Genomic DNA, 24,037 nt, shown 5'->3' on the forward strand with positions numbered 1-24,037 from the left:
CATTTCCATTTTCGTTCGATCGGAGCCTTTATATTGATAAATTAACAAATCCCCACATTTCACATCCCCTTAATAATGATGCATCGTATTGTCGAACAAAACTTGAACTATTTTTTACCGCCAACACTAACTTGACACTTCCAATATCATTTTTGTCCGAATCGAATCAATTTTGGGTCTGAAAGCGATTGTCTCTTATTTATGTACATGCCAAAACGATCACTAGAGGTCGCCACGGTACATTCATACACACACTCGTTGCTATTTGAAAAATTAAGCTGTAAATTGCTGTCGCTCAGCATAAGAAAGTACGAAAATTATACATAAAAAGAAAAACAACCTGAGCATGGTGAAAAACACATTGCAATCAAAACAAAACTCAATAAATTGCTTTTAAACTAATCTAGTACCGGCATTTAAGTACTTTCGAAAGGACAACGGTGCGCGTACCAGGGTGAACAAAGAAGCTTCAAGATCAAGCGGCGCTGGTTCGATTCACGGGGTGTGCGCTTGAGCAACGCATTCTACAGACTGCTCTCCATTCAGTGGCAACTAATAGATGGAATAGTTCCTGGCAACAACACTTCAACAATTTGAAAATTCACTCTATCAATCTCGGTAATCGGCCCAGCGTCAAAAGCCTTTACAAATATGCGAAACGACCAGGAATAACCTTTCAAGGTTTGTTAGTCCGAGGATAAAGATTCAAAACAAAACTAAAACGTAAAAAAGCAGTAAGGACAAAGAGATAGAAAAACTCTATACGAACGCAAAAAAACACAAATAAAAAAAAAAAACAAAAAAAAAAACGCAAACGAACCGAAGGACTTGGAGAGTAAAAATCTTGCAATTAACTTTCAGGAGCTCTGAAAAAATTAAACGCTTGTAAAACGTGTTCAGCAAATTTCAAGGTTACTATTGCCATAACGATATAATAAGTGAATATGCAATGCGATGTAACAACATGAGTTTCTCGCAGGCAATAAAATAGCACGACAGTAGCACCAGAAAGTCGTGTGAAGTTTGATGGGCATTTTCAGATTTTTTGAGCTACTTTAGAGTGCGATTTATGTTTCTAAATCTATATAAAATACTGTAGGCTATATGTATTGTAATTGTTAATTATTTTAAAAAAAGTGTTAAATTATAGTTGCTAAATTAGTTCATAATTATAAATTAGTTTTAATCCAGTTTTGACTGTTATGTAAGTTAGAAGTGTGGTCGCATGCTTATCAAGTGGTACCAATAAACCATCCAACTTTAAGTGCAACCAAAGATGAGGATGAGAACTTTTCGGTCCCAGTGGTGACCATGTTAACAGTCAACCTCATTTGTTGTTTGTCTTAATTTATTTTATTAATTTGTTTATATATTTCATTCCTTGCATATAGCCTATTATGATGAGTATTTTGGTGTTGTTTCAAAATCTAATTGGTGAATCTGCGGTCTAGTCGACTGATACACGTTAACTTATCGATAAAAAAGAAGTAGAAAGTACCAATACCATACTAAATTGGAAAATTCAAGTTTTTTAAATTTAAATTTAACAAACTTAAATTTACTGAAAAGTTGTTCACACATGTTAGAAGAGAATCACAAAATTAACTGGTCAGAAACAAAAATTTTGAAAACTGAAAGTAATTATTATCAACGCACCACCGCAGAAAGTTGCTTCATCAACATCACATCCAAATATTGCAATGTACTCAACCGGAACGACGAAACCTTTTACCAAAACCTTATAAATCATTATTGTCTCGACATGCGGGCTTTAAGCCTACTTAAACACAATTTAATTTTGTCTCGAATTTCTAGTGGTCATCAGTGCTTCGAATTTATGTTCATTGTTGGAATTTTTTTACGTAATTTAACGTCAAAAGTAACCCCACATCATTAGCCAATCTTTAAAACATTGTGTTCTATTTCTCTTGCCTTCAATCGCACTTTTTTTCTGTTGGTCGTCACTGCTTCGAATTTTTATGTTTATTGTTGGAAGTTTTTACGTAATTTAACGTGGAAAGTAACCGCTCACACATCATTGGCCAATTTTTTTAAATATTGCGTGTTTTATTTGTTTTCTTCCCTTCAATCGCACTGCAGTAGTATATAACGTGGTGAAATTTTATTTTGTATGTTATTCGCTCTGAGGATGCGCATTGTCATGGTGCGCGAAACGTCAGTGAAGCAATAAACCATCTTGTTTGTTGCTAATTTTACTTTCAATTTCATCAGATGAAAGTAGCAACTAGTGCTAGAAACGAAACTTAAATTTGCCAATTTAGCTTGGTACTTTAGATTTAGCTTACCTGCTACCACCATTCACTGAATATTTCTTACCAAAATAAGCATTGCTTAAAAAAATAAGTTAAGTTAGCTGTTAATTACATCAAAACATCTAAAGCTTTCAGAAAATCATAATATCTTTCAGAACAATCTGGGTCAATGGCAGCTCGTGTTTTGGATTTCAGCTGGAGTTTATTTATTTGGAGCGTTTGTTTATCTGGTGTTTGGAACAGCAGAAGAGCAGTCCTGGGCCCAAGGAGAAGTTGTTGAAAAAAAGAAAGGTAACTATCACGACACTGCGTAGCGTAGACAAAGGGTGGGGACCATGAATCCCTGTGGTGTAGCCTACGTGACATCAAAAGCCACTTACCATCGACTTTAATTCAACTCATCATAACTTTTAAATAACAGAGCGCAAAGTAAACCACGGGTACGTAACTACAGTGATTTCTAGAAGTAAGGGATGCGAAACTATGCAGCATTTTCTCAGATTAGCGAGGGTGCGTTAAATAATATTCTTACCAGGTGGTTTTTTAGTAAAAATGCTATTCTTGACTTGCACAAAAATAAATTAATAGTTGTTTGGTGAACCAATTTCAAAAATTTGCAAACAACAAAATTCCAATAAAAGTTACAACTTCAATTGTTACAACTAACTCTCATAGCAATAAAGTTTAAAATTTTAAGCTATTAGTAGCAATTTGGCTGCAACTTTATCATCATTATCCATTCTTCTTCAAAGAAGCCTGGTCTTCATCCCGAAACATAGGGGTCGACCAGTTGTCTGCAGCGACTCTTCCATCCAGGGGCGCGGGAAGTAGGGGTGCTCAAGAGGCTGCAGCCCCCCCTAGAGAAAATTCAGCCCCCCCTGGAATTTTCAATAATTTCTTCAGCCCCCCCTACAAAATTCTTACAATTTAAGGTACATAACATATTTTCAGAAAAATTTTGAACAATAATTGCTACGATGAATCGAGTTCCTGTTACGTGTGGTCACGCTCATCATTCGCAATAATGAGTCGTCAATCACAAGGAGCTATACCTCGCAGTATCAGTACTAGCCACCCTCCCTACTAACACGGCGGTCCATCGTTTATTGGACATCATTCTGCAATATCTACATTTCATGCTTTGCTTCTGAACATTGCAGTAATACATGATATTTCTTTGTCATATCTGACCGACATGACAGAAGATAATGCAATAAGAGGAAACGCACGTGCAAACATATTCGGCTTAGTAAAATAAGCAATGCGGCTTTATTTTGCGATTACCTGCAGCGGCGAAGTTTTTCAGCCTGCAGAAGCCGTCGCAAGACAGCTCCAAAACAAGAAGATCTCTAGAATCTTCAGCTTTAGAATCAATCACCATTCTCCGCGAATGAGTCAAAAATCTCAGAAAAGATGAATCCGTTTCTAAGCTTATGGAAGCAGCGAACGTCTTTGCGTCTGTCAATAACCTAAAGACGCCAAAGGATCCCCAAGTGAACAAAACTCGATTTTGAAACACAGAGGAATCGGATGCTTTGTCGTTTGCGGGAGAAGGAGCGTGGAAACGGCAATAAGGCCTACATCGAAGCCCTTGATTTGGTTCAAATTGAGCTTGATTGAAGATCGACCAGGCGGATCTGCTTACAGCAGCCAACAGAGAGAAGGTCCTTCTGAGCTGTGCAAACGGTGAGGAAAGATCTGATACTGAGATCAGCTTACCCGATGCCATCAGAAAAGATAGCCTACAAACGGAACTTACTTTGCTCAGCGATGTTATGTGGAAAATCCGCGAACTCCGTTCAAAAAGTTGCTGAGATACTATCGCAACTACACCCTCAAACACGAGACCTTTTCAAAGAAACGCGAAAATTCGTGGAGCTCTGCCTTTGCCTCCCGTTTTGAGCTGCATCATCAGAACGTTCTTTTTCTGCTCTAGACGCCTGAAAACGTGGTTGAGAAGCTCAATGACACAAAAAAGACTTACTCATTTTGCGTTGATGCATGTCCACCAATACACTGTCGATGTCAAAGAACTCATGACACAGTTCATAGAGAAAACACTTGAGCGAAAATCAATCTTCGGAAGCTTGTGAAAGCTCATTTCCACAAACCGTTCTTTCCATATCACTTTCTAATTTGTTCGTTTTCATTTTAATTTCCTGAACAGCAGCTTTATTGTTGCCGCTTTTCATTTGTTGGCAATTCCACATAAGGGGGGTCTGGGGGGCGAAGCCCCCCAGAAGCTGACAGCACTACGACAGCTTCAGCCCCCCCTAGAGAAAAATAGTTCCCGCGCCACTGCTTCCATCTCTCCGTGTTGTTGGCATCTTCAATTCTCTGGGTTTTTTTTGTCTTATCATATCACGTTTTCTTTGGTCATACTTTTTTCATTTTTTCTGTGACTATACCTTATTACAAATTTGCTTTATCGAGTTGTTCTTATCCATTTGTTCAAGATGTCCAACTCAGCTGAGATGATGACCACGCAAGTACTCCTCAATATCCTCAACATCAGTCCACTCTCTCAAGCCATCATTTTTAATTTTGTCGAGAAGTGTTTTGTCACACATCATACAAACCATTCTCATTTTCCTAATATCCGTCCTCTTTATCGCCCAGCATTCACTTCTATAAAACATTACGCTTCTTGCACAAGCTTTATACAACCTTCCTTTCAATCTGCGCAATTGTATTTTGCCAGAAAGTGTCCTTGACAATTTTTGATTTTTTTCCAATCCTCACGTATCTTAGCCGTCACTACTCTGCTGGTGCAATTATCCATTTGTTTGTTTGTTATATCTTTATCCTGCATTGCGGGAAAGCGGACTTGAGCGCTATGCATCGGTGTACGCCTTCCGACGTACACCTGACCCACGCTGCAGCCGACGGCAATGTCTGTTTCCGGTTGTCTACTCTACTTATGACTTAAATTTGGTACTACCCATTACTCGAAATCGATCACTGGGTAGAGGCAATTATCGTAAAGTTTCTTGCCCAGAGAAACAACAGCAAGTGCATATCTCCGAGATGGCGAAACTCCGTAACAACTTTTATCTCATTGCATGCCAACTTCACATATTTCTTGTACGTTTCATCTGCTACAATACCCTTGTACCGACTTCGCCATTCTTACATATTTGTATTGCATTGAGACGAAATCGATAATTAATCTTTCGCTTTTCTTTGATCTCTGGACTTCGTCATTTGATATCACTACTCTCGTTTAGTACCGTATACAAGCGATTGTAAACTCCATATCGCTCGCTTTGAAATTGACCAATGTCAGTTATTGTCGCAGTCGCTTGGATATCTGAGTAAATCACCATGTGCGTTGGGTTTTCAATAAATGGACATGTCTGAAATTCATCTAGAACAGTCATGGGCTCCGTTAGAGGGGAGGCCGCGGGGGTGATTACTCCTCCACTAATTGGAGTGGGGGGGTAACCAATGCAAAATTACCCCCCCCCCCACTAATGCAGAGATGGAAATTTCATTCTTAATATTTTTTACTTTTGTGTTTTATTTTCATTTTTTTATTTTGTTGCACAACTTTTGAGTTTTTTGCTTGGTAACTCCGACTCGCAAGACAACGCCAAACTATGTATCCTGTCAAAAATATACGCATCAGAATGTGCTATGTGTGACGTTATAATTTCTCACTACTACAAACTGTTTAATTTCGCTTTTTTACCTCTCACAAACGAATTCTACTACAGTTGCACTGTTTCAATGTCTTTCGGCGTTGAATCGTTGTAACTCGGCGGCTTTTTTCGTGGAGAAAGCTTCTCTTCGCCTTTGTTTGAACCATGCGGGGTTTGATGGTTTTGCCATGCCATGCGATTTTGCTGATGGCGAGACGATGGGTAGCTTTTAAAATTGATTGCAAGGAATAGCTGAGCCAAGGGACAGCTATTTGCTGACTCAAGTAAAATTCCTATTTATTTTTAAATAATAGTATTGTTTGGAAAATTCCATTTTTTGTTTAATGTTATTTCTTACACGGCGCAGATGGTAGGGCTTCATGTAGTATCGAATCGATCAAGATGTCTCTCTATTTTCAGTTGTTGTAAAAGTTAATGCTTTTTAGCTTTAATTTTATTTATTTCTGAGTTGAATATAGGCCTAGCTTTGACCTTAACGCTTTTGACCTTTTATCGTCTGAAGTGCAAAATTTGGAGGACTTGAGTCAAGGAAGAATGCTGAGATGGATTTTTGCGTACGTCCCCTCTTCCTGTCGAAATTGTCTCAAATCTTCAAAAAATGTTGAAATAATTTTTTGATTTTAAATCAAGCTGAAAAGCAAAAATTTTTGCCCTTTCGGCGCGAAACATGTCACCTAGGACGCTGTATAAGAAACTAAAGCTTTCAGTAATGCGAAAAAGGTCTGCGGGCGACCTCCCAGAAGTATATGTAATTCGATAATGCAATAAGCCCCCTGTCGGTGTCAAAAACATCATTTCCGCCCCTGCTAAAATTACCCCCCCCCCACTCTCAGGAAGTGTCCGGAGCCCCTGAGAACAGTGCTACTCAAACGCTGGTACGCGTAACGGTGCCGGTACGCGAGCACTTGGCTGCTGGTACGCGGTCAGTTAGGAGAAATTGTAAATTGAGTAATTTGTTTTAGGTTGATCAGAACGTCTATGTAATAATTTTTAGGCAACGATAATGTTCAATCTGCTTTCCCAGCTATAGACTGTTTGGTGGCCCGCTACTACGACGACTTCCAGTTACGTCACAAAGAAATGTTATTTTGTAATTGTTATCCATTATTTCAACAAAGTATCGCAATGTTCGATGCGAGATGATCATCCTTTTTGTGTGTTTGTGGCGTGCTGTGTCCACGTGCTTGACTATAGGCTACCTGCAGCGTCCAGTAACGAGTAGAGAAGTGAACCTGGACGCTAACGGCAAAAACACGAAAAAAGCTTGAAGCTGCAGAAATGTGGTTTTACCGAAGAATTCTCAAAATTCCATGGACAGCTTTTCGAACCAACAGAGCAGTTCTCCAACAGATGGGCCAGGAGCAGCAGATAATGAGATCTATAGAAATGCGGCAACTGAAGTTCTTGGGTCACATCATAAGGAAAGGCGAACTTGAAGATTTATCTTTAAGACTTTAAAATATCAGATGATTGTAGTGAGTTAAGCATGTTTTTACATAGATTTGTTAAAAGCTATAAACCTTGTTCTTTTTTAGAAAGTGAGTTAGCTGTTAGCCCATATTAGCCTATAAAAAGTATAGTTTCAGCCATGGGCGTCCGTACATAGGGTCAAATGGGGTCAGCTGACCCCCCTGGAAAATTGTTAAAAAGCGAGAACATGCAAAAATAGGCATGAATTCAATGAAGCTGTTCGTAACATTGAATCATACAGAAATGAACAATCAGCCACCAATTTAGTTAATTAGTTCTTGAATAAAAAGTGAAGTCGACATGGGTCTTTGCTGAATTTTTCGATGACTTTTTGGATGAGCGAATTTTTGTCCGAGTTTATTCGGCTTCTGTGGACACTCATCATACACAGCCCAGATAGCCTGTCGTCAGACATGGTTGATCTGAGCCATGTTTTGACCCGCCTCATTGTGCTGAATGATCTTTCTACCGTCCAAGTAGTGGCGGGGAGGGCAGTGATGTTATCATCGCTTGACGTAGGGGAGACTCAGGTAAGTTGGCCCAGCAAAATGTAAAATTGAATTTGTGAGCTAATAACAAAACATATGTTAAAGCGAATGCTATTGAAGAGTAGAGAATTTATCACTCTAGAAGTGGACATATTCTTGCATCAAACCAACATTCTTAGTTATATAATTTTTCAAGTTTTCCGAAAAAATTAAAATGGGCCATCTTGCCTTCCTGTGCGGGTAATTTGGCCCACCATGGAAGGTAAGTTGGCCACGTGGCCAACATGTCCATCTATGGTATATTAAACAGTGGAAAAGTTCTCTTTCTCCTAAATTTTATTTTCTTTCTAATTATTTCTTGGTTTTATAGAGTCATAGGCTACATACATAATTGTATGGTTTATAATATAATCTACTATTATAATGCTGTATTTTACCTCAGTAAACTTTTTTTTACATGAGTACACCAAATAAGCTTTCGAAAATAACGAAGGCTGTATCGAATATCATGTAGTTGGAGCGGCATGCCTATATTCCTAACGATCTGGTCACCTTAACGATACTGATAGGTAGGACCTTGCTTGCAGTACAATGTACAAACCCCATTTTTGCATGGGTAGGCTACCAACATCGGAACATTTTTTAATGTATCTCCGAAACGGGGTAGGCTATACGTTTTAAACCGTCGCTTGAGAAGTGGTTGCATATTTTTCTTTGACTCACACCATTTTTCAACATCTTTAGCCCCTCTTGATACACCTGCTGAGACACATTTCCGCGATTGGTTTTCTTGATATAATTACTTACCATTATTCTATGATTACCATATGGGTTAGGAATAAGTTGTCGCAATTTGTGGCATAAAAACGATGTTAGGAAGTGTATTATTGTTATTGACCGTTTAATGCCGATGTAAAGCCGCGATTTAGCCTACTTACTTGGATACTTGATGATAGGCTACTTCAATCTTGCAAAAATAAGTCATCGTATTAATTAGTCAATTATTATCGTTCCATATAATACCTCATGAAGGCAAATTGGCAATGGTGGCCAACGTACCCACTCACGAAATGGGCCAACTTCCCTGCATGGCAACCATTTTGTAAAAACTAAAATTTATGTCAAACTATCGAGCTTCTAACAACGATTTCACTGTCAAAGTGAGCCTTAATTACTACCCCAGCGCTGCACTTACTAAATAATAACCTTTCTTATATAGTACGAAAAAACTCACTCGACATCTAAAAAATTCTAAAATCTAAAATTTTTAAAAATCATAATTTTTCATACAAAAATCGTGCTTACATGTTTATCCTGCTTGCTAGAGCCTCCCAACCTGGTGATAAGGTAGTTTCAACAACACTTTCTCAGTATGCGTATCATACGCAGCGTATGATACGTAACAATAACTATTTTACTTAAAAAATTATTTAGAGTGGGCCAACTTGGCTAGTGGGCCAACTTACCTGAGTCTCCCCTACTGCTGGAAAAAGTTCCATATTTTTCACCAAGTCCACAAATTCTAATTCTTCCTGATCTTCGGACTGAGGAAATTTTCCTTTTATGGTTATGTCATACCACGACATGGCGTCCTGCTGAAAATTGTCAAAGTTGTAGAATTGGTGTATGGTTTTGACCACGGCTTTGTAGTCTGAACGGTCAAATTCGTCCATCTGCGCTGGATGCAGTCGGTATAACATGAATGCCGGCATGTTCGTCTCTGAGAAGCGGCTTTTCAGAGACTGGATTAAGGGGGTAATGTGCCTTAATTTTGACATATTTCAATGGCATGATTTTGAGACTATAAGAAAATGGACATTCGTTTGCTATGCATATTATTATAACACAAGGTAAGTACATTTGAAAAATATCGTTCATAATCATTTGGTTGCCATGGTAACCAACGGGGGGGCCTTAGTAACAAAAAACAATAACAAGCTTAACTCAAAAACCAATTAAGCTACAGACACCAAACTTGCAGAATATGTTCTAATGTTAATTGCGCACAAAACTATGTTTTTGTATTTAATTTTGGTTGCCATGGCAACTTAGCAACAGCCAATCAAATTAGTTTTAGCAATATCTCCATTTTGCCTAAATAATATAAAAAACGCTTTCATGATTTTGTAGATATAGTTGTTCTTAATATATATTCCAAATTTCACACGAATGTGATGTTTGGTCATGGAGTTATGCTTGTTCCCGTGGGGCCACATGCACCAAAACACTAATTGGAGATCTTGCCCTCCAAAGTTTACGATTCAAAATAGCCAAAAGATTAACACTTTTGAGAAATTATGTAAAGTATATACGACTGGAAGTACATAACAAGTGAACATGCACAGTCAGCTTTTTTGTATAAACACATTCAGTGCATTATGGGAAATTTTATTAAACTTTATTCTTTTTGAAAGGGGACAAATAACGATAAAACAACATGCAAAGTTAGCAATAAAATTCTAACCAAACGCAATAAATCGGTTGTCAAAAATAAGAGTGGCCTTCGCAAAAATTGAATTTCAGTGTCTTATAGGCCACATATTCCAAGTTTTATGGGTTTATTTTATAGAAGACTTAACCTATCCAAAACCAACAAAAACACAAAATGGAAAAAAACATATTTTTTTTAAATATTTGATCACACATTACCCCCTTAAAGAGTCCATGTAAGGAACGTAAATGGAGCGGCGATAGTATTCCTCACTGGTGCCACCAGTATTTGCTCTGAATGCTTGACGTACACATTGCCGTGGGACAGATATGGTGACGCCGATTTCTTCGGCTGACTTCAATGCCGCTGTATAAATGTTTTCTGCAAAAAGTGTTTCTGCATTTTGCCGATGATCACAAAACATTGATACGAGTTTGTCAATGTGCTTCTTGACACCTAACATATTCAGTTAGACTGCCTGAAGAGCTTGGGTGACAGGCTCCAAAACCTATAGCGTTACTACAAAAGTAGCGGTTCCAGAAGCGGTCCGCAGCTGGTGTGCGGTCTGCCGTTCCTTTGCATTCGATTCGTGCTGCACTAAATTCTCCAACTGCCTGTGAATTTCGGTGAAATTTTCTGCGAAGAGTCTTATACTTTTATATTTCGCGCTCCACCTCGTTTCACATAACAATGGCGTGTTTGGTATTAGGCATCTTCGTTTCGGGCTCTCTCTAAAAAAAATTATTATAGCCTTCACTGTTCCAATAGTGTTCCGTACATCCAAAACTGCATTCAGATTGTTGACCACGAGGTTAAGGCGATGGGCTGAACAGTGGACAAATACTGCCAACGGATAGGCCTACTCGCTTCTAATACGTGCCTGCGTACTCCATTTTCTTTGCCTGCCATAGTGGAGCATCCATCGTATCCTTGACCACATAGTTTATTTAAATTTAGACCGTACTTATTACACTGATTTATTATTGTCCCTGCAATTGTTTCTGCGTCCATTTTGTTCAGTGACGCAAAACCAAGAAACTCTTCTCGAATCACGAGATTTTTTTCGTCGAAAAACCTCACTCCAATAGCCAGTTGCTCTTTTCCTGAAATGTCAGCGGTCTCATCCGCTAAGATTGAGAAGCCAATGGAATTGTTTGCTTCAGTAACAATTTCATCTCTAAACGTTTCTTCACACAAACTTATCATCTCGCTTTGTATACGAGCCGATGTATACTAAGCATTGTCACTTGCGTGCTTCATGTGATCTTTCAAAATTTGATCACCAGCTTCAATTCTAAAACTTAATAAATCATTCAGATTACCGGACTTGGAATCCTTGACGGTGAAAGGGAACCCACCTTGACCCCCCCTAACCAAAAACCTGCGGACGCCCATGGTTTCAGCTAAGTTTTACAAATGGCAAAGCTTAACGTGGTCCTATGGACAAATATATGAAACAGAGACAATCAGTTTCAGACCTACATGATGATTCTGATTCAAACAAAAGTAATGCTGGAAGCACTGAGGTGACTGAGGTGTTGACTGTAAAAAGAAGTCGTTCAACATCTGTTCGAAAATATGATCCATTGTATTTAAAATTTGGCTTCATTGGCGCAGATGAGGCAGGTGTACGGTACAGAAACCGCAATTTGTTGTTTGTGGAGTTGTACTTAGCAATGACTCAATGAAACCTTCAAATTTAAAGAGACGCTTACATTCAAAACATAAAGATTATAGTTCTAAGCCGAAAGAGTTTTTTGAAAGGAAACGAAATGAATTAAAAAGTGCACAAAAACAGATGTACGGCGTGACTCATGTAAATACTAAAACGTTACGTTCATCTTATAAAGTGGCGCTAAGAATTGCAAAAGCTCAAAAACCGTACAGTGTTGGTGAGACATTAGTACAAGGCTGCATGCAAGACGTTTGTTTAGAAGTACTTGGTGAGGCAGCAGCTGCAAAGGCTGCAAAAGTTCCTCTTTCAAACGACACTATTGCTCGACGAACTGCTGATTTGGCTGATAATATGGAAATTCAACTAGCTGATCAAATTAAACTGGCCAAGTACTATTCTTTACAGCTGGATGAAAGCACAGACATTGGAAACATGGCAATTTTGATGGTGTATGTACGTTATGAATATGAAGGCAAATTAAAAGAAGGTTTTTTTTTCTCTGCAGCTCTTCCACGTGGAACAACTGGTGCAGAAATATCAAAGACTATTATTGATTACATTGAAAACAAAGGATTAGATATGAAGAATTGCGTTGGCGTATGTTCCGATGGTGCTGCTGCAATGATAGGAGAAAAATCGGGAGTAGTTACACGAATTAAGCAGTTGGCTCCAAAATGTGCTTCAACGCATTGCTTTATTCATAGGGAAAGTCTTGCAACCAAGAAATTGTCAAGTTAAATGATGTGCTTTGCGAGGTCGTAAAAATTGTTAATTACAGGGTGGTCCACAAAAATGTGACATATTTTGTTTATCAGTTATTTCCATAAAAATTAATTTTACCTCTTGATTTTCAGGTTAGTTATAGAGTACAGCTATAAGTTTTATGTCTAGCAGTATGAAGCCGGGATATCAATTTTCAGTGGCTGAGCGGACAAAAATCATTGAACATTACTTTTCGACAAAATCTGTAATTTTGACCCAGAGACATTTTCGTCATGACTTTCCTGGAAGGAAAACACCGTCTCGGAATTCTATCAAACGCTTGTTGGAGAAGTTCAGAGACACTGGCAGTGTGACTAACAACAATAAGAACCATAGTGGTCCACCTTCCACCGCAAAAACCCCCGAAAAAGTTCACGATGTTCGAATTCGTGTGGAGAAGTCTCCACAGAAATCCACCAGAAGACTTTCTCAGGAAGTGGGGATTTCAAGATCTTCTGTCAATAAAATTATTCATGCTGACTTGCAACTTTTCCCATACAAAATTCAGCTTCTTCAGACTCAAAGTCAAGCCAACAAGGATGAACGATTTGAATTTGGTCAGCAAATCAGTGAACGGATTGAGAACAATCCCGGTCTTTTGGATGTGCTTCTCTTTAGCGACGAGGCCCACTTCCATTTGAGTGGCCATGTGAACAAAAAAATATGAGATTTTGGGCAGAAGCACAGCCTCATGTGCATGTGCAAGCACCCTTGAGTGTAACAAAAGTCACAGTTTGGTGTGCAATAGGACGTAATGGCATTTTTGGTCTCTACTTTTTTGAGGACGACGAGGGATGCCAGGTGACTGTTAACACTGAACGTTACATCAAATTGCTCAGACGACAATTCATTCCAGCAGTAAGGAGGAGAAGGGGGACCGACTTGAATACAGCTGTATTCCAGCAAGATGGTGCCCCACCACATTGTTCCAATCGTACCCTTGAGTATCAGCATCAATACTTTCCTGGGGATCGATTGATTTCAAGGAGGACCAACAACCCCTGACCGCCATATTCACCTGATCTTAACCCTCCTGACTACTTCTTCTGGGGATATCTGAAGGATAGAGTCTACCAGGACAATCCTGATACCATTGACAGACTGAAGGAAAACATTAGAAGAGAAATTAGAAGAATTCCAAGGGACATGTTAGGGAGAGTAATAGACAATTTCAATGTGAGAATGGCAGCGATGATTCAGCAGCGATCGAACATATTATCAAATATTAAAATAACTCAGAAACCGGTTCGTTTTTACAAAAGCGCTTTTGAGGGCAAAAACTTATAGCTATGACCCATCTCCGGCTGAAAGGATTTTGAAAAAACTTCAGATTTGTAGAAATTATGAACAAACGAAATGTGTCACATTTTTGTGGACCACCCTGTATATCAAAGGAAGTGCAGTTAATTCAAGACTATTTGCCCTTTTATGCGACTATATGCAAGCAGATCACAGGCAACTATTATTTCATTCTAGTGTGCGTTGGCTGTCGAGGGGAAAAGTTTTATCACGCGTATATGAGCTCCGAAACGAACTGGCAGTATTTTTGCGTGACAGAAAGCCAAATTGGGCGAAGCTATTTCTAGATGAACAATGGCTTACTTTGCTAGCTTACATAACTGACACTTTCGTTATTATGAATGGCGTTAACACTTCAATGCAAGGAAAAAATGCTTCACTTTTTGCAACAGCAGATAAAATTGACGGCATGCAACGAAAGCTGAAAGCATGAAAGATTCGAGTCTCGAACAATTGTTACGACATGTTTCCTAAGTTAGCTACTGTTATTGACGATGCTGGAGATAATTTGGACGTAAAATGTGTTCATGATACTGCCACAGAACATTTGTCAAATTTGGTGGAACGTATTCAACATTATTTTCCGGAACAAAAAGATCCACGAAGAGGAAATGAATGGATTCGAAACCCCAGTTGCACCAACTGTAAACGTAGAAGAGTTAAATATAAGTGTCGATTTAAAAGATAAATTATTGGGTCTATCTGCTGATGAAGGTTTGCGAAAATCTTTTGAATCAAACTCCCTTGCAAGCTTCTGGGTCAAAAAGCAAAATATCCGAGACTGTGTACCGTGGCTATTAAAACACTGCTTCCATTCCCTTCTACATATCTATGTGAAGCCGGCTTTTCTACCATGAGCTGTTTAAAGGGAAAACACAGAAACGCGTTGGATATCCATGCTCCTCTTCGAGTAGCATTGTCTTCCATTGAACCGCAATTGGATAAGCTGGTTGCAAATAAGCAAGCGCACACTTCCCATCAAAATTCGAAAGACCATTAATAAAAGTGTTTTTTTACTTGTTTTTTTTGTGTATTTGTTGCAAAAGTAATAATGACTTTGCTCTTGTCCTTTTTCGCAAATTGACCGGGACGCCAAGTGATGGAAGGTGCTCAGCCGGTACACGGCATAAAAAAGTTTGAGTAGCACTGATCTAAAACATCTAGTCATTGTAATCAGTTGTTTAGGATGAGTCTTGACCTCCACCATCCCCAGTAGTTAGACAGCAGAAGACAGTAGGCCTATCAAGTTTAATCATCTTCCTCTACCAATCGTTAACAATAGCACCATCTGCAGTTTCGACTACCGTGATTCCATCTTGCCACTATGGTACACCACTACCATCCATCACAACCACGAACTTAGTTATTGTTACACCCTCGCATCTTCTACATTCCAAGCGCATTCCACTCATCAATCTTTCATGAATGCCTGAACATCTCTTGTGCACGCAATACTTGCATTTAATACACTGGATAGAATTATTCATTCTCTTGCCACATAGCTTATTGAGCATGGATGCATAACATTGACTACGCTTTCGACACAAGTACGCATCAAAAACTTTTGAGTTTATTTTAGTTATGTTGTATTTCGTAGTGTAATAAAAATGATAAACCTGTTGAACTTTCTATGTTTTGTATGTCTGTTATATGCGTAATATTGCACAAACGAAATTCTTCAATAAGTATGCCACTTGGACCAGCTTCTTTACCTGTTTTCATTCTGGATATAGCTTTCTATATCCTCTACTGTAATTTCTTTCAGGTGTTCTATATTTTGCTTTATTTCGATTGTGTTATCAATCGATTCTCTTTATTAAAAAAACTCCACAGTATACCTTCTACAATTTCAATTTATCTACCAACTCCACTGCCCATCTTTACTTCTCATGCAAGGGCTGTCAGCAACACTCCTTTTACTTTTTGTTTGCCACTTCGCTCAGTGGTGCCGAAGTTAGTTGAGGATTGGGAGGGATAAATAAATATTTTATCAAATTTTAGACGATTTTGAACATTGGGGTGGATGCATATTTTTATACACAATTTTAGTGGTACCTGTATTAAGTTCATTAAACAATCACCGGACCTCGGTCAATTAGCTGCTCACGGCATAATAAACAGATAAGAAGTCATGGAGATAAAAGTGCTACCAGTGCCCTTGTGAATGACTGCTGCAAGATTAAGAAACAAGCAAAGAAAAATTGGTACCTCCAGCGGCATTCGAACCTATATGACCTTCCAATGAATAGCCTGCTTAGTTTTTCAAAAAAAAAAAGAATTTATACTTTTCTTCTTGTCCTCTCCTTCACTAGAATCACTACACTTAGTGCACTATAGGACAAACTCACTAGTCAGGAGACTGAAGACAATCGAAGCTACAGAAGAACATATGCAAACTTATGACAAAAATAACAACTTTCAAACACATCACAAGAACTTGTTACAACCAAACATATTGCGTTTTACGGTAGTGCGCATTGAAAACTCATTAGCAATGTCATTTATGCTGATGTCATTAAGAATATTTTGGTGTATGTTGCAAACAATGCTTGCATTAAACCTTTCCTGTCCCAAAGTATTTCTCAGCCAGGTTTTCAATCTACGAAGATTGGAAAAAGACCTCTCACAAACAGCAGAGCTTACCGGGTAAACTACGAGGATCTTAATCAGCTGGTGTATTTGAGCATAGAGAGGTTTTTCCAACTCGGACAATGCTTGGTAAGCTCTTTTAGTGCAGAGATTTTGCTTCTGTTGCCTGTCTGACTGAATCAATTTGATAACTCATCAATTGTTTATTCAGCTCTGGATAATTTTTGAGCATTTCAGGAACTAAGCCGGTCTTGGAAGTTTGTGCAAGTTCTTTATACTTTGCCGAATCGAAATTCAGGCTACTTTCAAACCATTCTGTCAGTTCAGAGATTACTCTGTCCATGAACTGATTGTAAAGTAGTTTATAATGCAGTTGAGTGTCTGCAGTAGCTGTCGTCGAGCCTCCACCCAATCTTTTTGGGACTCTTCTTTGCCGTGGTGCTTGCAGAGGCGTGAAAAAATTAGCAGCAAATTTTTTTTTCCGGAAGTGAAACTGCATTTTTGTAATTGTTCTCAAACTCCAAATCACAATATTTCTCTAGAGTGATTTTCAGGGTCAGAAACAGCTCTTCACAAGAGTCAATGTCAAGCTTTTCTCCTTGTAACGTGATACTAAATTTCTCCATAAGTGCCAAAGGCTTCAAAACCAGAGACACAAGGCCTGCACAGGAGATTAATACAGTGAGTCCTCTCATAGCATTACTGCAGTGCCGTGGCCAGTGGCTTGGTCCAACTGGTTCTTAATACCTTCAATAAAGGTCCTTCATTGTCTCGCGTCAAATCCAAGACAATTTAGAACTGTGATCAAACATCAATAAAAGAATAACAGCAATTCGAGATTGCAAACAACTAAATCGAAGTAAAATTTCATAGCAAATAATTTTTTCTAAATTATTGGTGGGGATGCTGCCAAAATATTGGGGGGGGGGTATATCCCATCCTCCCCTACTTCGGCACCACTGACTTCTCTCTCTTCTCCATTTACGGTATTTTGCTACTACGCACTCCAACCGTGTCATACAAAATTTATACTTTTTCGAGACCACGTTACAATGTCAACATTTCATTTTTTTTTTAACTTTTGGCTGTAACCTGAAAAATTATAACTTTACCTAATAAGCTACTGTTGTGCAACATCATACAACAACTTCATACAAGCTTTTGTAATTTGTTGAAACATATTGAGTAATAGTGTCGAATTTTCATCAAATCCGTAAATAAAATTAATGCAGTTTTTATATTGAAATTGCCAGACTCATAATTGCTCAAATCTGACAACATTTGCCCTCAAAAGCTTTTCCAGCCTAAGTTTATAGAAACAATAGATTTTTCAAAAAATAACATACATTCTTGGAGTAACTCTGCTGCGCACTCTAGCGGTGGTTTTGAGACTACATTACAAAGTCAAAATTTCGTGTTTTTTAAATTTTGGCAGCGGATAAGGCGCTCGCTTTCCGATCATGCAATCCTGATTTGATTCCTGCTCAAACTGGTTGTTGAAAACCCCTGCTTACCTCTACTCGGGATGTAATAAGTTGGGTGGGCGTAGTTGCCGAAGGAAAGGCAACCGAGTGAATATAATAAGTCACACTTGAATCCAAGCATAGGGAGATGAGAAGATAAGGTTCTCATTGTATGAAGCCTTCGGCCCTCACCAGAGTGAGGTGGCTTGTTCTTTTCTTTTGGACAATGAGAACATTATCTTCTCATCCCCCGATGTTTGGATTTAAGTGTGGGACTCAGCTATTACCATACTGTCATCGGATAATTATATTGCTTTACCGTTTTGCACATTTCATCATTTTTCCGACAAACAGCAAAGATGTTTAAAATTGATAAGTGACCTTCTGTAGAGGCATATAAATATAGTAGGCTTTTAAAACAAATTAGCTTGATAAAATCAATAGCTTAAGCCGTTGCAAAAAGATACATTCGTCATTGCTGCATTGCTGAGAGCCCTGGAACGACACTCCAAGAGTCGCCGGTCGGACACCGCTTAAGAGCATGTGACTGTGTCTTTGGCAGGACACTTGAAGGCATGTATGAAGGTGAACACAAAGATTGGCTTACCATCCTCTTAACCTAAATCTTCAACTACTTAGCGTAAGCCTGGTTACGATAAAAAAAGAATACACTGCTTGCAACTGCTTTCAAACAGTTTTCTTTCAGATTCCTCTTGCCTACCCAAAGATACTGCTTGCAATGGAACAGGATTATAGAAAAACTGCATTGAAAAACACCGATTTGGACAAGTATCACTTATGTTGTTGAAAAGTAAAAGCAATCAAACTGATGAACAATTTTACTTTTACAGCTCATACCGAAGAATGAAATTCTTTTCAATTGCTTTCTTCATCAATATGTGTGATTAAATTTATCTTTAGAGATTTGGTTTTACATTTAAACAAAAAAACCTTTTCAGTAAAAATACGTTGTTGGCGTTTAAATAAGTATGGAGGTTGCCTTCTTCTGCTCTGCTTTCATATTCGGTTACATTTAGCATGTGCATCCAACTGTCAGCGTAGGCTACGATGTTTTTTAAATAAAATTTTTGTGCCAAATCCAATTTGGTATCAATTAAATCTTCGATTTCTGTGGAAAGCCTATTGTGATATTTGTAAATGAAAGATAGTAATATTCAAGAATTGGCATTAAGTGTAGCATTCTGTTTCGTATTGAACGACTTCTCGAATTTAACGATTTCTCGAATTTTTCTCGCAGCAAGTTGAGATGAGCATCAATAAATGGAAATGGAAGCAGCAACAATTTAAAATTGCTTCCACGTTTTTTTATGAAATAGCAGAAAATAAAAAAATAATTTGATGTGACTCTTTTGTGTCCACTTTGACAGCTTTGATAAATCAAATAGTTTATGCCTAGGCTACAACTCCTGCGAATTTGAGACCGACAGTAGCCTAGATTGCTTTTTTGATACTATAGTGCCAAATACATTTATTTATAACTGGTATATAAAATAGTTGTGAAGCCACTGTCCTAATGCAGTCACTCAGCAACAAATTCAATTGGTGATGGCTCATTATCTATTGCTTTTGGTCTGATTCTTGACCAACGACCAACACACATCAAAATTTTAGTCAAATTGTGAAAATCATTGATTGGTTGATGGCTCTTTTTTGCTGACAGAAAGTGTTTGTGAACAGAATCTATTTAGTGTGACGAGTTTTTGATGTACCTTTTCGTACTGGTCCACTCCATGCAGATTTTGGTGCACAACGGTAGAAGAACATCATAACAACTCACTACACTTCAGCGCCGGGATTTCTGAAATAAGCTACTTTTTAATGAAATTTATAGAATGTGAAACTATCTGTTGAAGAAAAAGTTATGATAGGCCTAAATCTAAGTGTTGTCAGATGTTCCTTCAGATCAGAAACTTATCTTAGTTAGCTCAGCAGATCAATGCTTGTATATTAAATCTATTACGCAAATTGCCAAAGCATATAAAATGTGATTAGGCCTACATTAAGTTTCTGGGCAGCCGATTTGTAGCAAGAATTGACAGCGATAGACACGTGTTTAGCCCATGAGGCTGGGCTCATCAGTATCGCACCGTAGTTGTTCAACTGTTTTATTCGCATCAACAACGCACAGGTACAAAGGATTGACACGGCGAGAGAGCTCAAACAAACATAGCCAGGTCGAAGACTTTACGAAACCGGCCTGCCACACCCCGCGGCGTGATTTAGGGGTGACGATGCACCCGGAGGAGTAAGTCCACCAGCTTAGGTCGCAGGGGCCAGGCTGGGGAGTCGAGGTACCTGTGGCGGGAGAGTGTGGATCGAAAACGTCCCATGACCCGTCCGCAAATTTAGAATGGCGGGCCAGGGAGACAGGCTCTTTCTGCATAGCCCAGAAAGATGGCCTGCGACGGGCCGGGCGACCCGTCGCGTGTGGACGCTGAAACCGGCAGTAATTGACCGCCGGGCGGCGCCCACGTCTCCTTCACGCGACCTCGGCGCAGGTACTTGACTCTTATACCCGGTCTGCCAGTAGGCAGAGCGGATAAAATTGGGGTCTACCACAAGGAAGAGAGTCAACTATTTAAGGATAATTTCGCTCTCGTAGCAGACGAAATTCAAATAAAAATGTGGAGCAGAGGCTCGATTAATCAATAGAAACAAAAAATATAGGTGGGAATGTAATATACATACTCACTGGAGAAGAGTAAGCTTTGATTCGGCGAGCACGGATGTGCACTGGCCAGACGTTGAGGCAGGTTCGCCCAGCTGGGTCGGGGAGGCTAGCGATCGAAACCAGAGGCACTGATAGGCTACAATACCAGGAAAAAGTAGAAAATTGGGGTGGAAATTTTGAGGCTGCATCGAGTTGATCAGGGGATCGTGTTGACCAATGCGTTGAAAGCAGAGCGAGGTTGATCCGAGCGGGCAAGAACAGCGTTACAAGGCGAAGGCAGCGTAAGATAATTCGAAACAAACTGATTGATTAATACATAGAGATCTAGTGATGATTGAAGTTACTTAATTGCTGTTAAACCAGTCTCGATTCACAATGTAGGCTACATGAGACATTTTATTCCTTTCCTTTGTTCATTTTTGAATGCTTGGGTTTGATGAGACTGGAACATTATAAAAAAAGATGACACTGGTTTATAGACATAAGGTGATGAATTTTAAGACAATTGATATGAAGTTATGACTAGAGATGTAAAAAAACGGTTTTTTTGTTTTAAAAAAAGCGAGCTTGTTTTTTATCGTTTTTTTTGTTTTTTATTCGTTTTTTTTTGTTTTTTTTTACCTATTTTGACATTAAATGTCACAATATGTAGCAATTAGGGTAAACTCATTGCAATAGCGTCTCTTTCAACAAAGAAACAGTCTCATAACTCGTATAACTTATTTCAAATCAGACTATATGTCTGGTATAGGCCTATTTTTTCATTGCAATTTTGTAGATCCCAAGTCTCAACACACGAGCCATAAAGATTTCTCATCGTCTCAAATAGTAGTAACAGTGTCCTATGGTTGGCACATCTCAAGTATTATCTGTAATTTGGTCGAGCCAGTTGTTAAATGCAGTACCACACTCGTGTACAGTTTCGAAGCCACCTGGAATTTTGGTTAATGAGCATGTTAGGACCAGGTGGTTATGCAGTGTCCTGTTTCTCTACTTAACAAAGGCACTTTTGACCAGCACTCCACACCTTTTCCAGTAGCCTACAACGTCAAGAGGTTGTTCCAGTTGATGTGCATTTGGTGCAAACTTGATGAAAATTACACTAGCGGTTCTCGAGTTATAATAAGTGAAGTAACCTTAGCCACTAGGTGGCTTCATAGATAGTAATAGGAGTAATAGAAAAATGGCAATATCTCAAGAACCGCTCAACATATTTGGATAATTTTTAGCTCTACCCCATGTTTTCTGGGGTGGGCTATCTGTTTATGAACATTAAAACAAGTTTTGGCGACTACCTTTTCAGATAAAAAGAAATTAACCTCTTGTCGTTACGCACCAATAAAACCATGATGCGTAACTTTAAAAAAAAAAATTTTTTTAATCGGGTAGAGGAAAGATTGATGAAAAGTTTGGCAAAAGCAGTGTAGTGCTAAAGTCCCAACTTTTAGCCCAAATCACATTTAAATGTAGTGAAAGATGGAAACATTTTGATGTTTTTTATTTTCCCTGAAGAGGTTCAATACTCCTTTGTGATGTCATAGACATGTTTAAAAGAAGTATGGTTGCACTTAATCCATCCAATTTAAACTAGTTTGCAGGACTTTGAGACTTTAGCACTTTTCTGTTTTTGCCGAACTTTTCGTCAATCTTTCCTCTACCCAATAAAAATAAAATTTAAAGTTATGCATCATGGTTTTATTGGTGCGTAACGACAAGAGGTCAATTCTCATTTCTTTTTACTCCAGCGTAGATCCCAAATAAAATAAGTTTTCATCTTTGATGTTTGTTTTGTATTTTTATCCTGCATTGCGGGAATATCGGTAAAACTTTATTCTTGTCAGGAAAAGTATTATGAAGCAGTTATTCACTATGAGAACACTAAGCAGTGCTGAAAAACTCCACTTTAAAGGAAAAATTTCTTCATTCATGGTTGGTAGTTACTAGCAATAGTCAACATGGATGGTGGGCATTTGAAAGGAACACCTAAACCTTTTCTGACAAATGCACTTACTTTTGACAGCTAAAAATATCAGTGATAAGATCTCTTGCATTATGTCACAAATGATCTGCAAGAAGCATCAATGACAAAGTGTCCAAGACCTTACAAGTTACAACACACGAAAAGAATACTTCTGTTTCAACATTTATAAAGCATATACATCGTTGTTAAGCTATCAGTTAAAAAACATAAACATGTTTAAACAAGCTATTGGCAATAGCTTGTATTAGTGAATTACCACAAACAAGGTAATGTGTTCTGAATACTGCCATCTTGTTTTTGCCAAAATTTCATCAACCCATTGAGTGTGTACAAGAATAACCAGTACCAGCCCAGCCAGCAAGTGGGGTCCATATGTGCTTGCTGGCTGGGAGTGTACTAACATCGTAGGCTAACTTCCATAAAAGGAAAAAGAAATTAACTCATTTACATTATGTCATGTATCAAATTGCATTAATTCGATGTTTGTCAGGTTTACTGCCACAAACATGCCTGAGAATGAAGAAGAAAGCGAAACAACATAGGGTACCGTTCAAATATTACGTAACGCTATCGAGGGGGAAGGGGGGGGCTATGAAAAGCGTTACGTTAGCGTCACATCGGGGGGGAGGGGGTTCAAGCAAAACGTTACGTAACGCTTACGAGTACGGTATGGTAGTTTATTTGTGCATACTTTCCTAGTCAAGCAGCAAAAAAGCGACACATGGTGATACATGAACAGGCATGGGCTCCGTTAGAGGGGGGCCGCGGGGGTGATTGCCCCTCCTCACTAATGTAGAGATAAAAATTTAATTTTTAATATTTTTTTACATCTGTGTTTTATTTTCATTTTTTATTTTGTTGCACAACTTTTGAGTTTTTTGCTTGGAAACTCCGACTCGCAAGACAACGCCAAACTATGTATCCTGTCAAAAATATACGCATCACAATGCGCTATGTGTGACGTCATAATTTCTCACTGCTACAAACTGTTTAATTTCGCTTTTTTACCACTTACAAATGAAATCTACTACTGTTGCACTGTTTCAATGTCTTTCGGCGTTGAATCGTTGTAACTCGGCGGCTTTTTTCGCGGAGATAGCTTCTCTTCGTCTTTGTTTGAACCAGCGGGTCTTGATGGTTTTGCCAAGCCATGCGATTGAGAGACGGAGAGACGATGGGTGGCTTTTAAAATTGATTGCAAGGGATAGCTGAGGCAAAGGACAGCTATTTGCTGAGTCAAGTAAAATTCCTA

General features: G+C 38.6%; 1 protein-coding gene across 1 annotated transcript in view; it reads left to right on the top strand.

The window, feature by feature from the left end:
* The window catches only part of LOC145770461 (sialin-like), a 38,665-nt gene extending 18,746 nt beyond the window's left edge, over window positions 1-19,919 (top strand). Inside the window, exons 9-10 of the mRNA XM_082582121.1 lie at window positions 2,429-2,564; window positions 18,819-19,919. Coding sequence (XP_082438247.1) covers window positions 2,429-2,564; window positions 18,819-18,868 — 186 coding nt within the window. The 3' untranslated portion in view covers window positions 18,869-19,919. The remainder of the gene's footprint in view (window positions 1-2,428; window positions 2,565-18,818) is intronic.
* Window positions 19,920-24,037: the final 4,118 nt, after the last annotated feature.

The sequence above is a fragment of the Aplidium turbinatum genome, chromosome 1 (assembly GCF_918807975.1).
Source record: "Aplidium turbinatum chromosome 1, kaAplTurb1.1, whole genome shotgun sequence".
NCBI classification, from domain to species: Eukaryota; Metazoa; Chordata; class Ascidiacea; order Aplousobranchia; family Polyclinidae; genus Aplidium; species Aplidium turbinatum.